The sequence below is a fragment of the Bos indicus x Bos taurus genome, chromosome 1, assembly GCF_003369695.1.
Source record: "Bos indicus x Bos taurus breed Angus x Brahman F1 hybrid chromosome 1, Bos_hybrid_MaternalHap_v2.0, whole genome shotgun sequence".
NCBI classification, from domain to species: Eukaryota; Metazoa; Chordata; class Mammalia; order Artiodactyla; family Bovidae; genus Bos; species Bos indicus x Bos taurus.
This window is the reverse complement of record NC_040076.1, coordinates 73,867,907-73,887,104: the sequence shown is the minus strand read 5'-3', so window position 1 is coordinate 73,887,104 and position 19,198 is coordinate 73,867,907. Positions and strand designations below refer to the sequence as shown.

The 19,198-nt window shown below is 40.5% G+C and overlaps 1 protein-coding gene across 5 annotated transcripts in view; it reads right to left on the bottom strand.

Moving 5' to 3' along the window:
* The window catches only part of ATP13A5 (ATPase 13A5), a 116,261-nt gene that overhangs the window by 13,663 nt on the left and 83,400 nt on the right, over positions 1 to 19,198 (bottom strand). For 4 of the 5 annotated variants that reach the window (XM_027538253.1, XM_027538249.1, XM_027538246.1 and 1 more), the window contains exons 21-25: positions 18,831 to 18,910; positions 16,439 to 16,481; positions 14,460 to 14,569; positions 10,953 to 11,049; positions 8,889 to 8,961 (exon numbers count right to left, since the gene is read on the bottom strand). In XM_027538253.1, the coding sequence (XP_027394054.1) occupies positions 8,889 to 8,961; positions 10,953 to 11,049; positions 14,460 to 14,569; positions 16,439 to 16,481; positions 18,831 to 18,910 (403 nt within the window). Of the gene's footprint in view, positions 1 to 4,977; positions 5,157 to 8,888; positions 8,962 to 10,952; positions 11,050 to 14,459; positions 14,570 to 16,438; positions 16,482 to 18,830; positions 18,911 to 19,198 lie in introns of all 5 variants that reach the window. The other variant, XR_003510483.1, reaches the window with a different exon arrangement.

Sequence of the window (19,198 nt, the reverse complement as noted above, 5' to 3'; positions counted from 1 at the left end):
AACCCAGGGACTGAACCCATGTCTCTTATGTCTCTTGCCCTGATAGGCAGATTCTTTACCACTGGTGCCACCTGGGAAGCCCCTTTGGAGCTTCCAGATGTGTGGGAATATCTAAATGGTCTCCAAAGGCTCTTGCAGCTCATTTAGCTAAAGCTCTATGGCTGTCTAAAGCTTTAACTTTACTAATTTAATCAATTTTTCCAGAAGGATGTAGAGCTAGAGGCTATGAGGTATGCAAAGGTAATAAGGACATCTCATCTGCTTCCAAAGAGCTTGAGTCCCATTGGGAAACACATGGGGTGTGTAATAAAGAAAGTGACTAGTCTTCATCTCAGATTCCTGGGAGGTCACTTCTGGACTCCTGGAGTGAGGAGTTTGACTGGCCTTTGTCTTCACTTCCTGGAATATATCCTCTAAATTCTTGGAATTTCCTAATTGATAGGAGTATCTTTTCTGTTCACAGTAGGCCTGAAGAGAGTTTGTGCTAATGAGATGAATCAGAATGTGTGAGTTGGCCATGCCCAAAATACCAACTGTGTGATTAGAGGGCTGGGGGCTTTGAGCCACTTGCTATCAACTCAACCTTCAGGGGAAAAGAGGAGAGCTGGAGTCTGTGTTCAACCTTATGGCCAATGGTTCAGTCAATCATATCTATTTAATGAAACCTCAGTAAAAATTCCCTACACTAAAGCTCAGGTGAGTGTCTGTTTTTTTTCAATATTCTGAATATGGTCATACATCACTGTGCAGGAGAGTAAGGCAAACTGACTCCTGAGGGAGAGGCCAATGGAAATGGCAGGTTTGAGATCCTCCCGGACCTTGCCCTTATGTCTTTCCCTTTGGTTGGCTCTATTTTGTACCCTTTTGCTATAATAAAGCTGTAATAAGCTAAATAGCCCTTTCCCGAGTTCTGTGAGTTGTTGCTGTGAATGATTGAATTCTGAGGGACTAGTAAGAACCCTTACATTAATAACCAGCAGATCAGAGGTGTTCATAGCATGGGGACTCTCAAACTTACAGCTGATTTCTAACGTGAAGGGAGTCTTATGAAGGCTGTGAGGTTTGGCCCAACTCCAGGTAATTGGTGTCAGAAGTTATTGCATGGGCACAGGCAGACAAGGTTGACTGGGGTCAGTGCTGAGAAGGGGTGCAAGGAGACTGGGGCTGCAGGAGGCAGAGGCCACCGTGCTTGGAATTCTCTGTCATCCAGTATCCAAGGTAGAATGTGACCACAGAGTTCATGGACAGGCTGTGGCTACTGGAGAGACATGTAATTGCATCTCTATGCATCTACCTTCTACATATTTGGTTTTCTCTTTTTTGGATGCTCATTGTAATTTCTGCCTTTTCTTTTACACAGGAACTGTGAGAGACTGAATTGTTGGTCTCATCTCATTGTGAAAGAGTGTACTTTATCTCCCCTTAATGTTGTTTTTTACTGTGTGATTTTCTCTGGCCGAAGAGATGTTAGGAGGGTTATTATTTTTATTTTTAATTGGAGGATAATGACTTCACAATATCATGATGGTTTTTGCCACACATCAACATGAATCGGCCACAGGCATACCCAGGTCCCCTCTTTCAGGAGCCTCCCTCCCCATCCCACCCCTCTAGGTTGTCACAGAGCACTGGCTTTGGTTCCCTGCATCACACAGCAAATTCCCACTGGCTATCTATTTTACATATGGTAATGTATGTGTTAGCAGAGTTTCGAGGCATGCTTGTGTGGCTTGGCTTGCTCTCTGGCTCTGCTCTCTTTGATCTATACTGATAACATACCCAGGTCTGTCTATTCAGCCTGGCCTCAGAAAGAAAATTCTGAAACAAACCTCAGTTAAACCCAGAACCTGGATCAAGACTATCTAATGTACATCCTAAGCAGAGTGGCTCAGACGAGCCCACCTAGACAAACTGAATGATAGTCAAAGCACAGAAGCATAAGTGGGTGTTGCAAGCCACTGAATTTTGAGGGTGGTTTATTATACAGCATTACTGTGACAATAGCTGATTGATACAGATTATTACATGAAGATTATTTTAACTTTTTCTGTTTTAAAGATGTTTAATACTTTCTGATAAGAAAATATACCTGTATACTTGACTATTAATAAAAATAATGACAACCATATTAGAGTCCCTACTAGTCCATGGAGAAGTAGAATCCTTGCTTTAGTGAGGGACATGGTGGTGATGTAAGTCTGTCTGATTGTAAAGCTTCATGTTGGCTCAAATGGTAAAGTATACATGTACCTAGCCAGCTGTGAGCTTCCTGAGGAAAGAACTCCTGTCTTGCTCACTGTCTGTCCTTTACTGAACCTAGCACAGAGCCTGCTGTATGGGAGGACTTAGCAGCTTCAAAGTCTATTCTCAAAGTATAGTTTTTAATTGGTCATCATTATCTGGATATTATGTATGTATGTTTCTCCTAAATAGTTGGCTTACTTTTTATTGACATTTCAAGTCATGTAAGTCAAATTTTAGGAGGCTAATGAACCCACCCAAACTTAATGCAAAATTTTGAGCATGTGTCAGGAAATTTCTAAGGAGAAAAAAAAAATCTTTATCTTTCATTAGCTCCTTCAAGAGGCCCAAGACCCAGAAAGGACCCACTGAAGCACAGATGAAACTTAAGAGATGCATTTATGTGATGGATAAATCCTCCCTACAGCCTCCTCCTCTGTACACTGCCTTCTCCCATGTGCTGGAGTGATTGCCCAAATGGAGCTGAATTACATGACTCTTCCCTCATTCATAAAAGTAAATGGCCTAGAGTGGGCAACTTACCCAAGTGAAGGTGATCAGTTTTCTTTCTAAACAATTTGCAAATGACACTGAGAGGTTGAGCTAATTGGCTGTAGGAAGACAAGCAGAAAGGTTATGGAGACCCAATAATAGTTACCATTTGGGGTTACTTGCAAAGTGAATGAGTAGAAGTCAGTTGAAAACAGGAAGGTTAGAAAGAAGAAGAAAGACAGAAGATGGTCTCTTGGAAATAAGGAAAGAAAATTCTAACCCTCCTCAGGCCCAGGTGCTTCCAAGTTTCTGTTCTCAGATTATTTTTTGTGTGTGAGAATTGTAGTATTAAACATGCTCCTTCTTCAATTTTCTTGTTCTAATTTGAGTGGGTCTTACTAAAGAGAACAGAGACATAGCTAAACAAGTTCCTTTCAAGATTGCTTCTATACCTAAGAGGGTCAAACGGGACTTCAAGAGATGCATTCTTTTTCTTTCTTTCTTCTTTTTGGCACTGGTGCAACTTGCAGAATCTTAATCCCTCAACCAGGGACTGAACCTGGGTCCCTGGCTGTGAAAGCATCAGGTCCTAACCACCAAGAAATTCCCAAGACACACATTTTCTTAACTGACTATTCTGACTCCGTCTTACTTTTGTCCTAGATTTTTCCTTCGTATATTATATTTTACTGGTGGTGGTGTCAGTCGTGTCTGACTCTTTGTGACCCCATGAATCGCAGCACGCCAGGCCTCCCTGTCTATCACAAACTCCCGGAGTTCACTGAGACTCATGTCCATTGAGTCAGTGATGCCATCCAGCCATCTCATCCTCTGTCGTCCCCTTATCCTCTTGCCCACAATCCCTCCCAGCATCAGAGTCTTTTCCAATGAGTCAACTCTTTGCATGAGGTGGCCAAAGTACTGGAGTTCTCTACAGTCCATGGAATTCTCCAGGCCAGAATACTGGAGTGGGTAGCCTTTCCCTTCTCCAGGGGATCTTCGCAACCCAGGGATCAAACCCAGGTCTCCTGCATTGCAGGCAGATTCTTTACTATCTGAGCCATGAGGGAAGACCAAGACTACTGGTGTGGGTAGCTTATCCCTTCTACAGGGGATCTTCCCAATCCAGGAATTGAACTGGGATCTGCTGCATTGCAGGCAGATTCTTTACCAGCTGAGCTATCAGGGAAGCCCATTTTGTCTTATTAGAAGCCTTTGTATGTTGCCTTAAAATCTTGTGGGGACATGCAGGGTGTGGATAGATAGGCAAGTAAATAAATAAATAATATGATAGTATTGTCTTTTTAAAACATTCTCCAAGAGAATATACTGGTAGATTTATTTCATTATGGTTTTTATATTTTGTCAATTTTTATATAATTTTTAAGTGTTACAATCCATTCCATTTGCAGTTATTATGAAATATTGGGTAAATTCCCCGTGTTGTACAATTTATCCTTGTAGCCCATCTTACATTCAGTAGTTTGTACCTCCTATACCCCCCCCCCCCCAATAGTGTACCTTACACCCCACCCCGGGTAGCCACTAGTTTCTTCTCTATATCTGTGAGTCTGCGCTTTTTTTTTTCTTTTGTTATATTCACTAGATTATATTCTAGTGAATATATATTATTTACCAGATTATATTCTATTGAATATATATTTTATTCCCTAGTGAATATATATATTATTCCAGGTATAAGCAACAGTATTTTGTCTTTCTGTCTCATTTCACTTAGCATATTATGATGGCATTATCTTTGTCCCTTACTAATTGAGGCTTGAAAGTCAAAGCCCTAACCTGGGAACCTGGAAATGTAGATGGGTTGATGAGAGTGATTTCACATTGATCGTCCATGACTCAATGTCGGCAGATAAATGTTCACAGTTCTCAGCCTAGTAGTCAAGATTCTGTGATCTGACCCAACCTACTTTTTCAAATTTTATCTCCTGCTGTTCTTTCCACGTACCCTACAGTGTGGTCAAATTGAAAAACTCATGCCCTATATTTATCAGCTCTCTCTTGCTCATGCTGCTTCCTTCTACTTGAAATGCCCTTCTTTGGGTAAAAGATATTTGAAATCTATACAGTCTTCTTATTTTGGTGCAAATGCTATGTCTTCCATGAAGCCAACCCCAGTATCTCTCTTTTCTTCATTGCTGTCTCGTCCCTAACTACAGATCATCAAAAACAAACTCCCCTTTTCCAAAACTCCCAGAGCATCTGTTGTTTCTTGGTACTCACTATTTTTGACTTGTACTTCATCCATTAATGTATGTGAATTCTCCACTAAACTCTGTATGTCAGTGATCAACATTTTAATGCCCAGGTACTTATGTGCCAAACACACAGTAGGAGACGAACACTTTTCTGAGGTGAGGTTGAATGAAGGTCCTCCTCTTGTCTGGGGAATTTTGCTGAGCCTCATATTTGAGGACAATGAAAAGAAAAAATAAGTGAAAATGGAAGTGTTAGTTGCTCAGTCATGTCCAATTCTTTGCGACCCTATGGACTATAGACTGACAGGCTGCTCTGTCCCTGGAATTCTCCAGACAAGAATACTGGAGTGGGTAGCCAATACTTTCTCCAAGGGATCTTCCCAAACCAGGGATTGAACCCAGGTCTCCTACATTGCAGGCAGATTCTTTACCATCTGAGCCACCAGGGAAGGACAATGAAAGGTAAGTGCCAATTTAATGTCAAGAGAGATGACTGCCATGTTGCTATCGTACCTACTAACAGGGATTCGTACTGGTCCTTCAGGGGCAAACAGGCCGTCCTCCATCCCCCAGGTACGTACAGACTGTACAAGAGAAAACCATGGAGATGATGAAGAGATTCCTTAATAGGAATTGTTAGGAGCAATAAGAACTGTGGTTTTAGTCTCAGCATCACAGCACAAATGAGAGCAAATCATAAGAACCACTGTAGGAAAAGTCCTGAAGTGGTGAGGGTGGAGATTAGCGCTCATTGTCCTACTTGTAATATCAAAGGGAAGAGAGAGGGGGTAGCAGTGAGAACACGTGCCACATCTGTCTAGTAGGTCAAGCAGAAGCTCTGTAAATTAGCCGGACTTCCGGAGAAGGCAATGGCACCCCACTCCAGTACTCCTGCCTGGAAAATCCCATGGACGGAGGAGCCTGGTGGGCTGCAATCCATGGGGTCGCTAAGAGTTGGACACAACTGAGCAACTTCACTTTCACTTTTCACTTTCATGCATTGGAGAAGGAAATGGTAACCCACTCCAGTGTTCTTGCCTGGAGGATCCCAGGGATGGGGGAGCCTGGTGGGCCGCCGTCTATGGGGTCGCACAGAGTCGGACACGACTGAAGTGACTTTTTTTTTTTTTTTTTTTGAAGTGACTTAGCAGAGCAGTCTCAGAAGGAATTTGCCCAGTGGGGCAGTCAGCTGAGGTTAGAGAGACCAGCAGAAGGAAAAAGCTGTGTGATATGCACCACCAGAAGGCAGTTAATGAAAGGAATCCTGAGGGGTCAGAGAAGAGAGCACCACCTATGTAAGGGAGTGGTCTGGTTCAGACAATCCACAGGGAATCTCTAAAGAACTCAGGAACTCACTAGTGAGCCCCATGCAAAGGGCCTGAGTTTAGATGCCTACCTTCTTAGAATACACTCGACAGGTGATAAGTACAATAGCCCCATTTAAGTAGAAAGGCCTGGGCTCTTGCTACTTGCATTCACCGAAGCAGGGTTGAAAGTAGCCGACACAAGGAAAACAGTTCATGGCCTTCTCTAACACCACCTACTCCAAGCCATGGGTCAGGCTTCATTTGGAGAAGAAAACTTTGAATTGGATGAGAATATGAAATGTTACTTTATAATACCTGGACTTTTCACATCTAAAGATGAGATCATTTCAGTACCTGGAAATGACCAGGAAATGATCTGCCTATAGTATGACTGAACTCACAGGGATGGGAAAGTGATAGTGTTCAAAGGCAGAAAGTAAAAAGAGACCAAAAAAAAAGGTATTTCCACACTGTGTTTCTCACTTCGTCAGTCTAGCTCATTTAGTCAGCCAGCTACACGTTTGTTGCATACTAATTGAATGAAGTGCTCTCGTTTGGAAAGAACACTATGCTTCTGAACTGTCGCCCTTCTTTTTACTCCCACGGGAACAGTGGCCCTGCTCTGAGTCATCCCAACTCTCCCACTCGGCCTGCTCTGAGATGAGAGGCTGTTTCACAGGGTGAGCAACAGGTACCAGAGTCCACAGGCTCTTGCCATGGGAAACAGTAAAGTATACTCATCACCTTGAGAGTCAAATTCATGACCAAAATGAAAATTAAGTGTGCAAAAGCTCAAAACAACTTGCTGGAGGTCATCTGGCAAATCTGAGGCAAAGCGTCCACTCATATTTTTGAATTTCTAATCCAACAGTCTACTTGTACACAGTCTTCAGATTTTTTAAGTGCTCAACAAGTTGGTCAGTCATCTCAAAAAAACCAGCGAGGGGTGGGGGTAGTGCAATATCGTTCATCTTGTAATGAGTGCTTATCGGGTGCCGTGCTCTATGCTATACACTACGTGCACTGTGTTATCTAATCCTCACAACCCTGTGAGGACCTTTCACACGAATCAATTTTATGTGTGCATGCGTGCTCAGTCATTCGGTTGTGTCCGGTGCTCTGTGGCCCCATGGACTGTAGCCTGCCAGGGTCCTCTGTCCATGGAATTTGACAGGCAAAAATACTGGAGTTGGTTGCATTCCCTTTTGGGGGATCTTCCAGAACCAGGGACTGAATCCACATCTCCTGTGTTTCCTGCAGCAGCAGGCAGATTCTCACTAAGTCACCTGGGAAGCCCCAGTGAATCAATGATTTATTTAGTAAGTAACTTGCCAAAGGTCACAGAGATAGGAAATGATGGAGGATGGCCATACTCTTCACTTTCATGCTTCTGCCTGCTAGCTTAGCTCTTGAAACCTCCTGGTACTCTCTTCTTTTTTATATCATTGTCCATGTTCACAAGAAAATCATGCAAATTGCTTAAAATATAGCCAACATTGTAGAAGCAAATATACCCATCCATTTATCTGATTCAAAATTATCCAGGCATATGAATATTAATAACACTTAGTATTTTAATGGGCTATGAATAGATATTTCATTCCTAAGAATCAAAATTGATATTACTTAAATCTCTGACACTGGTAAATTTTGTCACTGTGATGATGTAAAAAATGACTTCAATATCAGTTTCATGTTTTATGATGCTACATGAAATTCTCAAGGTTATTAATATCCTGCATTGCTGGATGTTTTATCTGTTATTTTTCATAACACTTCTATTGTTGAACAAGGAAAAAGAGATAAGTGTGTCATTCTTTTTCTTTGCTCCCTGTTAAGGCAGTCACCTTTCTCACTTATTAAGAGTTAGTATCAAGCTTTGAGTTCCTTGATAGGAAATACTTTATCAGTGTCATCTCAAAAGAAGGAAATGAGCAATAGTTGCTGTGAGCCACACCTTGCTTTTGAGAGAATTCCACTAGAATAAAATGCTAGCATTTGTTCTCAAACATCAAAGGCCTTAGCAAAAATCTGGTTTCATGTCAATGAGAAGTATAGCCGAATAATGGAAAATGACCTTTGGGTTTTAAAGTTTTCCCTTCCTTGATTTCTTATACATTTTTTCTGTGTATAAGACATAAACCTACAAAGAACTCAGAATATGTTGACAATTTTATGAAATTAAGACCTATTTTCTATCAGACTATATAAATGTCAAGTCTGAGGACTGCAAGCCTCACCTTACTACCAACACCACTTTCAAAAAATTGATAGGTAATGAGGTCTGGTGGGCTTCTCAGGTGGTGCTACTGGTAAAGAATCTGTCTGCCAATGCAGGAGACACAAGAGACTCGGGGTTCAATCCCTGGGTTGGGAAGATCCCCTGGAGGAAGGCATGGCAACCCACTCCAGTATTCCTGCCTGGAGAATCCCATGAACAGAGGACCCTGACAGGCTTCGGTCCATGGGTTCACAAAGAATCAGACACAACTGAAGTGAATGAGCACACACGCACACAGTGAGATCTGGGAGTTAAAGTGTCATTCTCAGAAGCTCTTATTTGTATGAGTACTTCTAGAATTTTATGGATAAATAAAAACAATATGGTTTACTTTGCTTAAGATCTTACTTGTTAAACAGACCATCAACGTAATGGCAACATCTTGCATGAGATACTGGTAATTCCCAAACAGTTGTAGTTGCTGAAAATGAAGAAAAGTAAAGATAAGTGAGGATTCTGACATCAAAACATCTTCACCATCCCCAACACTCTTCCTGAAACCAGTCAGGAAGCAAGTGTTATTTTCCTCCCCATTTTAGGAGGAAAGTGATTGACCTAAGCTCTTTAGCATCTCATTGGATAGAATAAAACCAAATCACTCTTTTTCCAATGTTTAACTTAATTCCATATAATTAATTGCAATGAGAATCAGTCAGTTGAGAAACACTCTCTTACTGGTTGGTCACAGTGATTTTGGCAGCTGCAGACTCAGCCTGGGTAGTTGAACTCTCAACAGAAGATATTAAACCTGAAAATTTTGCTAGGAACTTTACACTTAAAATTTGAAATCAAGGCTTCAAATCATTGAACAGGGTTTTCTCTCTGTCTTTATCCATGGGTTGAGTTCACATGATTCTCTTGAAACCCACTTACTTTCACGAACTGAACAAGTTCCCTACCCCAAGTAAGCCCATTGCAGACTTCATTCTGGTACACCTGCCTCTCTAAGGTTTGTGTAGACATAGAACTCCCTTTCAGTTTATACTGGAAGTATTTAAATAAACAAGTCCGCTAAGTACTCTGCAAGAACTTGCCTTGCAATACCTTTTGCAGACAGGTCAGTTTTTCTTCATAGCTGTTGACTGAGCACGAAGTCATAATCTGGCTCTATGCATATTACCAGATCACACTGATGCCAATGAAAATATTTCTGTCCCCTTAGAAAGTGAACTCAAGGCCAAGATGTTTCCAGGCGAAGGTTCTTGGAGAACACTCTTAACTTAGATCTAGACCATCAGAGTGAATGACTTGGAGTAGACTGATTTCAATCAACTGTATCTATGGAGACTTTGGAACTGAAATTCTGATTTCTTAACTTTCAGAGAATGCAAATGGTTTCTGAGTTCTTCTCATCTTGCAATTCTTTCTCTGTCTTTTTTACATTTCCTTCTCATATTCTTTCCCCTCAGAATGGTAACATTATACATGCAGGGTGAGATGGAATAGGGAGAACTTTTCAAAGGCAGCTTTACTTTATTTTGGGAGTTTTCAGAGAACTATGGAGGGTTTTAGAAATCAGTCATCCTGACTTCTGGAGGCGGATAAAAGCTCAGCCAAGGGCAAGAATGAATTTGTTCTTAGAGACAGAAGTAGAACTTGAATCCAGGTTTCCTGGCTTCCAACCAATTTCTTCTCTCTATGCACCTGGTTGCCCCTTAGCCTCTATGTGCTTCTCACAATCATTAGCCCACCCGAGGCTGGAGTCCTGTGTTCCTCGCTTTCATCACTATGTCTCAGGAAGGCAGTAAATTAATTCCCCATGCCCCAGTGTTCCCTGAGCCTGATGGATTATTTTACTGTAGACCAAGTTATGACTGACCTGATGCAGATTACTTTCAACCTATACATATTTCTTCCATATAGCTAGTTAATTTTTAGATGATTATTTTTATCATTTCATTTCAAAAGTCTTTTCCAAACATTTTTTACAGAACTGCTAATCCTTTACTAATGACATGTAGAGGTTCTGGGCAGGTTCAGAACTAAAGCTCTGGTATGGGAATCTTTCCAGTTTTTAGTCCTTCAAAGTCAAATTCAACAATTTCTCTCTCTTTTTAATCTCTTCTTAGTCTGCCAAAAATATTCCCCAGTTGGAGACTGATGCATTGCCTGCCGAGATATATTTAGGCTGCTCTGAAGCTCTCTCCATACTCTAAGTGAAGAAGTAGAGGCTTGAGGAGGTCAAGTGTCTCAGGTTATCTAGAGAAAAACAACACTGAGCCACATCTACTCATTTCTAGCTCTGTGTCTCATGCACAGTTATACCAAGTTCTCAAGTTTGCAGACATCTATTTTGAAAAAAGTAATTTATTTATAAAACATTAAGTCCCGTGTAGGAGCTGCACCCCCACCCAAAATAAACAGGGGATGTAAGCGCAATTAGAACTGGGAAGAAATTATTTTAGTTCATACCCAATAGAGCAGTGATGTGCCAATAAACTGGATTATGCCGTACATGGTCAAGTATTTAAATACCCCGAAGGATGAAACAAGAGCAGCTCGGCCTTCTCTGTTTAAGAAAAAATAAAAATAATTGGTTTTATACGATACATATCTCCCAGTCTCTTTTATATTTTCAAAGGAGCTCATTTTAATGGCCTGTTGATATATACTTGGACTTCCCTGGTGGCTCAGATGGTAAAGCGTCTGCCTACAATGCGGGAGACCTGGGTTCAATCCCTGGGTCAGGAAGATCTGGAGAAGGAAATGGCAACCCACTCCAGTATTCTTGCCTGGAAAATCCCTGGACAGAAGAACCTGGTAGGCTACAGTCCGTGGGGTCACAAAGAGTCGGATAAGACTGAGCAACTTCACTTTCTTTCTTTGATATATACATTCACTTCATCACTGATTCATCCTCTCAATGATTCATTTAACTATTCATTCACTCATTCTTTCCTTCAACCATCATCTCACCCATTGACTCTTAAGCTTGCTTTTACTTAAGGCTTATAAGATAGCAGCATTATGCTCAGAGTCACAGAGGATATAAATTAATCAGGCACAGTCCTTATTTTCAACAAGCTTCCAATGAATTAAGAAGATTATAAACACAATACACCATGACAAGGTGCAACATGTCAAGCATTGACTGGCTTGTGCTTCATTTCATCCTGGCAACACTTGCTCCTTGTGTATGTTTTAGAGTTCCTTAGACTCATGATGCTAAGGCGGTGCTCTCACATTATGGGAAAAAAGTAGATGTGATGCCAATATTTGAGATGAAATGGGCTTTGTTGGCTTCAGTACACCAGGAAGAACCCAGGATAATAATGGGAGCTGGTTTGGGAACACAAAGAGAAAAAGACAATTGTAAAAGTCGCAGCATCAAAAGTAAATAGTTCCTAGTCAATAATATTGTAATAATTTTTTAATGTGTCAGATGGTTACCAGACTTACCATGGTGATCAGTTCATAATATACATATATGTTGAATCACTATGTTGTACATCTGAAATTAATGTAATGTATATCAACTATACTTCAATAAAAAAGGGAAAAGGTAAATATTCTTTAAAAAATTCTGTTTGAACAATTATTCTTCTAAGACCCAATTAGAAGAATAATTGTTCAAACAGAATTTTTTAAAGAATATTTACCTTTTCCCTTTTTTATTGAAGTATAGTTAGTAATGGATTCAGAGAAGGCAATGGCACCCCACTCTAGTACTTTTGCCTGGAAAATCCCATGGATGGAGGAGCCTGGTAGGCTGCAGTCTGTGGGGTCGCTAAGAGTCGGACATGACTGAGCGACTTCACTTTCACTTTTCACTTTCATGCGTTGGAGAAGGAAATGGCTATCCACTCCAGTGTTCTTGCCTGGAGAATCCCAGGGACGGGGGAGCCTCATGGGCTGCCGTCTATGGGGTCGCACAGAGTCGGACACGACTGAAGCGACTTAGTGGCAGCAGCAGTAATGGATTATGTCAGGCCAAAGTAGCACATGTCGGGGGAGGGAGGAACTTGGCCAACAAGCACTCCTGCAGCCTCCTCTTGTCAAGGTAGAAGCGAATCCATATGGGAGGCGGCCCATATACTCTTGATTTCCAGTCCCCAGTGACATGGACACCTGTGCTGCTCAAAATTTTTCTACAGACCAGGGACATAAGAAGGAAAACCCAGAGAGCCAAAAACCACGCTGGGTCTTGGGCAAGATGAGAAGGTTCTGGTGGGAGATAGGCCAGGATACCTCAGGTCAGTGCTTTCCACCAGACTATGAGACACTACCTTTCTATTTTCAGCACAGAGGGGAGAGAGAAAACCAGTTGAGAAGGGGAAACCATGTGAAACCTAGATTGTTTTCTGACATAAACTTTGTGATTTCATCCTTTATTCTGCTGTTGTGTACATTTCCCAGAGAATAGACACCCAGATCAAAAAAAAAAAAAGTGCAAAAATCCAAAGTGGTAAAGCGTAAAGAATGTTTGCAAGGCCTCCACAATGGCTGCTCTTCCTAATGGATGTGAATTTTAAGTGGTTCATTCATTTACTTAATGCATTCCACAAACGTTCATCGAAGGCTCTGATGTGTCATGGGAGGCACAACGACATAGAAATTAATAAGGCATAGTCCTTGCCCTAAAGGACTTGAACTATAACAAGCCAATCATGTTTCAAAGAATAATAATGGGAACCTGTAGACCCATGTACCTAAAACTGCACATTATCGCTCCTCTAAAGGATATTTTCTCAGGACTAGGCAGGCATCAAGAATAGCAAGGGTAAATTCAGCATAACAGAGCTGAACTCTGTATTTTTATGAATTTGTGAAGTATAAAAGAAGAGGGTTTCTATCATGAAGACTTACTAAGCCATCTGCCACTAGAGAAAATTTTGCATCCTGACTTGTATTTTAAAACAACATATTGCAATCATAAATGCACCACACAACTTGCATGAGAAAGAGCATCTGAAAGTGCTACTGCCTTTTGGATGAATCAAGTATGCACTTGGCACAACCGTCCAGGAGTTTGAATCCCCTCTGTGATGCCTCCACACCTGGTGTTCCAGCCTCACCTCCACAGTTCCCATCTGAGAAATCTTCCAGCTCAGTTTAGCAATCAGGCCCCTGCACTCTCCAATGAAAGCCCCATTTCTAAACATGGCTCTCCATTTCCTTTATCTGGAATTCCCTCCACCTCCTTAGTGTTTCCATACATCCCATTTATCGTTCAAATTACAACCTACCTCTGAAACCGTCCCTCCTAGCTTGAGTTATCATTCTGAACTACTGGCATATGACTGTATTGTTTGGACATTCATTTACGGAAAGCTAATTTATTGAGCACCTCTCATTCCTTAGGCAGAAGATTCTGTGTTAGGAGACTATATCTACATTCCTCCAGGGAAAAGTTCTGTCTCATTTTTAATACACCACATTTTCAAGAACAATATTTAAAAAGAGCCACATGAGTGAGGTGAGTGTCCTGGGCACTCTTGTTTTGTAGTCACCATGACACAAAGCGGGTTAAGACAATAATGATAGTAAAGGTAGGTGCAGTCATTTTGGATATCCACTAATCTGTATTTTGGAGACATATTACTACTAGGAGAAGGCTATGTGGTAGAGAATTCCTCTTCTGCTTCTTCTCCATCCCCAGCTCCTGAGAGAAAGGTTCCAGTAAGCATCCAACATAAAAAACTAAAGGAGAGGAGAAGTGAGATATACAGTTGGCTTTAAAATATCAACACTAGCATTCACAGCCATGTATTCTTTAAAACTCAGCAAAAGTCACCTTTTTGTTGATTTTATCAGCATTCTTAGGCAGCACTCACAGCCCCCTCCCCTTAATTGGTTCTCAACAGCACTTCAGCCAAGTTTCTGCTGTGACATTTGTCACTTTCAATTAGAGTTGAATTCCACCTGGAGCCAAACAGTGAGCCAGACGGTCAAAGGATAGAAGGGGAAGAGGTAGCTTACTTGATGAGATGAGGCACACACTCGATGTTGGTTGTTTTTGAGGTGAAAGGGGAGGCCACAGATGCCTCCTGCTCTGACAGCGAAATGCCCGCATGAGCCATTTTCAAAGCCTAGAATGATAAATCCATGTTATACCCATGACTCCTCAGACCAGGCTCTAACTGTTCAAACACCCCAAGGCTAGTTTTCACATTATAGAGTTGATAGTATTGTACCCTTCCACCACTGGATCTCTGTTTAGGCTGCCCCTCCACCTGGGTACATGAAGGTACCAATTAAAGAGGCACCAACAATGACTCAGTGGTAGAAGAAGGTGTGTGTGTGTGTGTGTGTGTGTTGGTTGAGGGGATGTAGACAGGCTAAGAAAGTGGAAGGACTCATTTGAGAAGTTGATTAAAAAGATGACAGCATTTGGATGGACCTGTGTAGAGGCCTTTACCATCACAGTTTTATACTTAACAGGTCATCTTCATGAACTAGGGGAAAAATTATCTAATGCCCACCTTCCCCCAGGCTGCCTGATCCAGCCAACCAGCTAACTGCTGGGATGAAATTTGGGACATAGAGCACCTTCGCTGGAGGCAGGGACCAGATTACACTCATCAGAGAATCATTCCAAGGTATATGATGTCTCACTGAAATAAGGACTAAATCTTTTCTCATCAAGACTGAAAACTGCTCAGAGAGTGCCCCAAGCAGACAGCAGCCAATGAGCAGGCCAGCCAGCCCCTAATCCTACAAGAAGTGTATGAACATAAGATGAGATTTTGTATTTCTGTACTGCTATAGAACTTGCAAAGTTCCTGGTAACCATGGCCAGTATACACAAAGTTCATGTTCAATGAATATTAGAATATTCCCTTCTTCCTCATTTTTCCCTTGGTACTTTGTACCTCTACCATGTAATTTAGGACCATCTGCTTTATATATTAGGATTAGTTTTATGCATGATTTTTTTCCCCACCAGGTAATGAACTTTTCAGAGGCAGAGACTATGTCCTATATAACATCTGATTTATTTGTTTTGTTTTAAATTCCATGTAATTAGTGAGAATGTGTACTCACCCTAGATTTGAAGAACAGACTAACAGCTAGCTCCTTCTCACAAAGTATGAAGCAGAAAAATTCATAACTGCTATCTAAGTGTGAGCTTAGTTTATCTCAGAACTTTGAAGAAAATATTTAAGAAAAAAATAAAACAAATACCCAGACCTTAAGTATACAATAGGCTTTAGAAATACAAAATGATTCTCTTCATTACTTCTCCCACAAATTGGCTCCCAAAATATTTTCTGACATACATAAATCTTCAAGGTAAGCTACTATTTCAACTGTATCTTTGAAACTCAGATTATTAAACACGTACTGCCTTCTACTGTATCAGAGAAGTCATCTGCTGAGAATCTTGTAATGTCAGTTTGCTATTGTATGTAATAACCAAATAATTTGGTTTATGATTTTTCTGAGTGTGAAAATTTGGGAGTAAATCCAGATTGTATAAAGTAACCCTGGTGGAGAATTTGGCAGGAATACGATTTACACATAATTCAAACCTTTATCATCAGTTTCAAATTTTTCCTTCACTAAGCCTTTACCAGCTGTATGACTTTAGGCAAAAAAAGGAAAAAAAAAAAAAAAAAGAATTTACCTCCATGAGGCTCATTTCCTTATTTATAACAGGAGAGATTTAAACCACCTAGTCTTGTAAAGTCCCTTTTGGGTCTGAAATATGGGAGCCTCTGTAGCCTTTCTTTGTCTTTATTATTCTAAAAGTTGCCAGAAAACAGCTGAAGTGACTCATCTCACTTTACTCTTCACCACATCCAACCCATACTCTGGTAGAAATGAATATAAACATCAAAATGACTAAGTGATGTGGTTGTTGGCAGAAGGGTGAAGAGTCAGACCACAGGGGACGTGGGGTCCTCAGGAGGAATATCAACGTACCCCCTGCGTTAGAAGAAGTAATTTCTACTCACCCCACAGTCATTAGCTCCATCTCCACACATGCCTACATAATAACTGTGAGGGAAAGGATAAGAAACATTAATAGCTCAATGCCTCACTTGAGTAATTTCCATCACCACTAACATGCATGATGTGTGTGTGTGTGTGTGTGTGTGTGTATGTGTCTCTGGAGCACATGTAGAATCAAGCTGAAGGAAAGTAACTTGGAGAGAAATATTCCCAGAGGAATAAAGCTCTGGTATATTGTTTCAATCAATCACATGGAAATCATGGCAATACTGCCAAGGACATCCACAAAGATGATCACACACTTCAGAAGAAGTCCTGTTGGATTCTGTCCACCAAGGCCAGGTTGAAGTGAGTACTGTCATAATCAGTGTTTCTCACACCCTAATGCACAGATCATAACCTAGTCCATCTGTGTTTTGGTTGCTCACTGCTGCTGAAAGTTTAGCATGTAGACACTAGGAGAAGAAACATTTGGGAAATGGTTTAACAGATAACAACTAGAGATGTATGTACATATTCTAGATGCATCTTGGAGTGAAAATAAGATAACATGCTTCCCATCTATACCAGTGTGATGTGCAGGCACAACTGTATAAAAAGAAAAGTAAATTTTAAACCTGTTACTAAAGGAGTTTCTGGTGTGAGACACACTAAGTGTGTAAATAATACATTGGAGGTATTGATTAATGGCAATATTACTACAGGCTCAGTGGTAACTTGTCAGAAACACATGAAATGATACAATATAGGGGAAAATGAAATTCTCAGAGAATTTCCTTATTATTAGTTGACATAAAAAATGGCCATCTTTATAGGTCAAATATGGCCAAATGTAAACAAATTTGTAGGTTCAAACTACTCTTTGGTAAGTATATATGAAAATCACACGGTAAACATTTGTTTGTGCTGATGTACGCATCAAGACTATACATTTGCTGAAAATGGCTTCTTTTCTTCAGGCATAAAGTACATATTTAGTCTTTATATCACAGGAGGAATCTTACATCTTCTAGTGTTGTCTGAATAAAGAATAAATTCTGAATGAAGAGCAAGATCTGGAAATTGAGAGGATAACTTATTCTGAGATAGCATATATCATCCCGAATTGATTTTTCTTTAGGGGAATACAGCTTTTCAAAAGTAAGCATTTAAGTTGGCAACATTTCTCAAGTATTTGAGAAGGGCAAAATTACTTTCTTCAGCCAATATCATATAATGACCATGTAAGTAAAATAATCATTTTAGACACTGGTTACTAACCCAGCCTCAAGGCATTATGGGAGTTAATAGGCAGTTTTGGAAATGTCCCTAAGAATGCTTAGGCAACAAAAAATAATAGTCAAAAGTAGTCTCTTGAGTTTACCTACTGCTTATCAGCAATTATTTAAAGTTTTACTACTCTTCATTCCTTACTTAACTTTCTAGAAATCTGAGTCCAGAAGCTGTAACCTTCCCAGCAAGTAATAGGTAGGTCTGGTCTCAAGAAGAACCATTTCACTTTCATGTGACTTGGTCATCTGTATTTTTGAAGGAGATATGAAAGAACTTTTTCCTTTTTTTAATTTTTGCCTCTATACCTAAAACAGTAAAAATATAATTTCTTCTCTTTCCTGGAAGATCTGAAATTGTTTACATATCTTCTAATGGACCAATCTCAAATAATTCCAGGTGATAACTCACACGCTTCCTCATTTTTTCCCCCATTCTAAGCTGTACAGAATGCTGTTGTTTCTAGTCTCTGTATCCAAGCAGGGGGATCTTCCTTTATGATAAGCCCTACCAGCCACAGAAGGAATGTTCTTTGGGGCAGACAGCTTCTAAAATGGCCCACCTTCTGGAATTCATGAGGTTATCTAATGCCTTCCTTTGAGTGTGGACCAACCGAGTGATTTGCTTCTAATGAAAGGAGTAAAGTGACAGCTTAGGATGTCATTTCTAAGATGAAGATATAAAAAATAGTCATCTCTCTTCTCTCTCTGACTCCTCTTTGCTTGCTAACTCTCACTGGAGCTAGCTGATACTCTGTGAGCATCCCTTTGAAATCACCTCATGGCAAGGAAACAAGTGTGGCTTGTGCCCAACAATGAGTACAAAATTTAGACTCTTAGCCCAACTTTCCACAAGGAACTGAATCTTGCCAAGGACACCTGGGGTGAGGCTGGTGGCAGATCCTTCCCCACCAAGTGCTGAGATGACTGCGGGACTGGTCGACACCTGATGACACCTTGAAGGGGACCTAGAGCCAGAAGACTTAGCTAAGCACACCTGAATTCCTGACCCACAGTAATGTAAAAAAAAATAAATGGTGTTATTCTAAACCACTGTGTCTTGGGGATAATTTGTTACACTGCAATTGATAACAAATATACCCTCCTTTCATGCACTAAAACCTACTTTAATTTCTGAAATTCTTCAACAAGGCTAGATTTCTGCCCAGGGGACATTCTTGCAAAAATCGTTCCATTCACCAGAATCTAAAGAGAAAAATAACAATTGAAATAAGATTAGAACAAAGAACACTTTATGGTAAGGGGAGGGAGGAGGAAGGGGGGTTCAGGATGGGGAACATGGGTATACCTATGGCGGATTCATGTTGATGTATGGCAAAACCAATACAATATTGTAAAGTAATTAGCCTCCAATTAAAATAAATAAATTTATATTAAAAAAAATAAAAGAAGAGGCTTGAAAAATTACTCCTGGCCACCATTTTAATATAGCATTGGGTGATATAACATCAGACCAAATATTAGGAAAGGGCA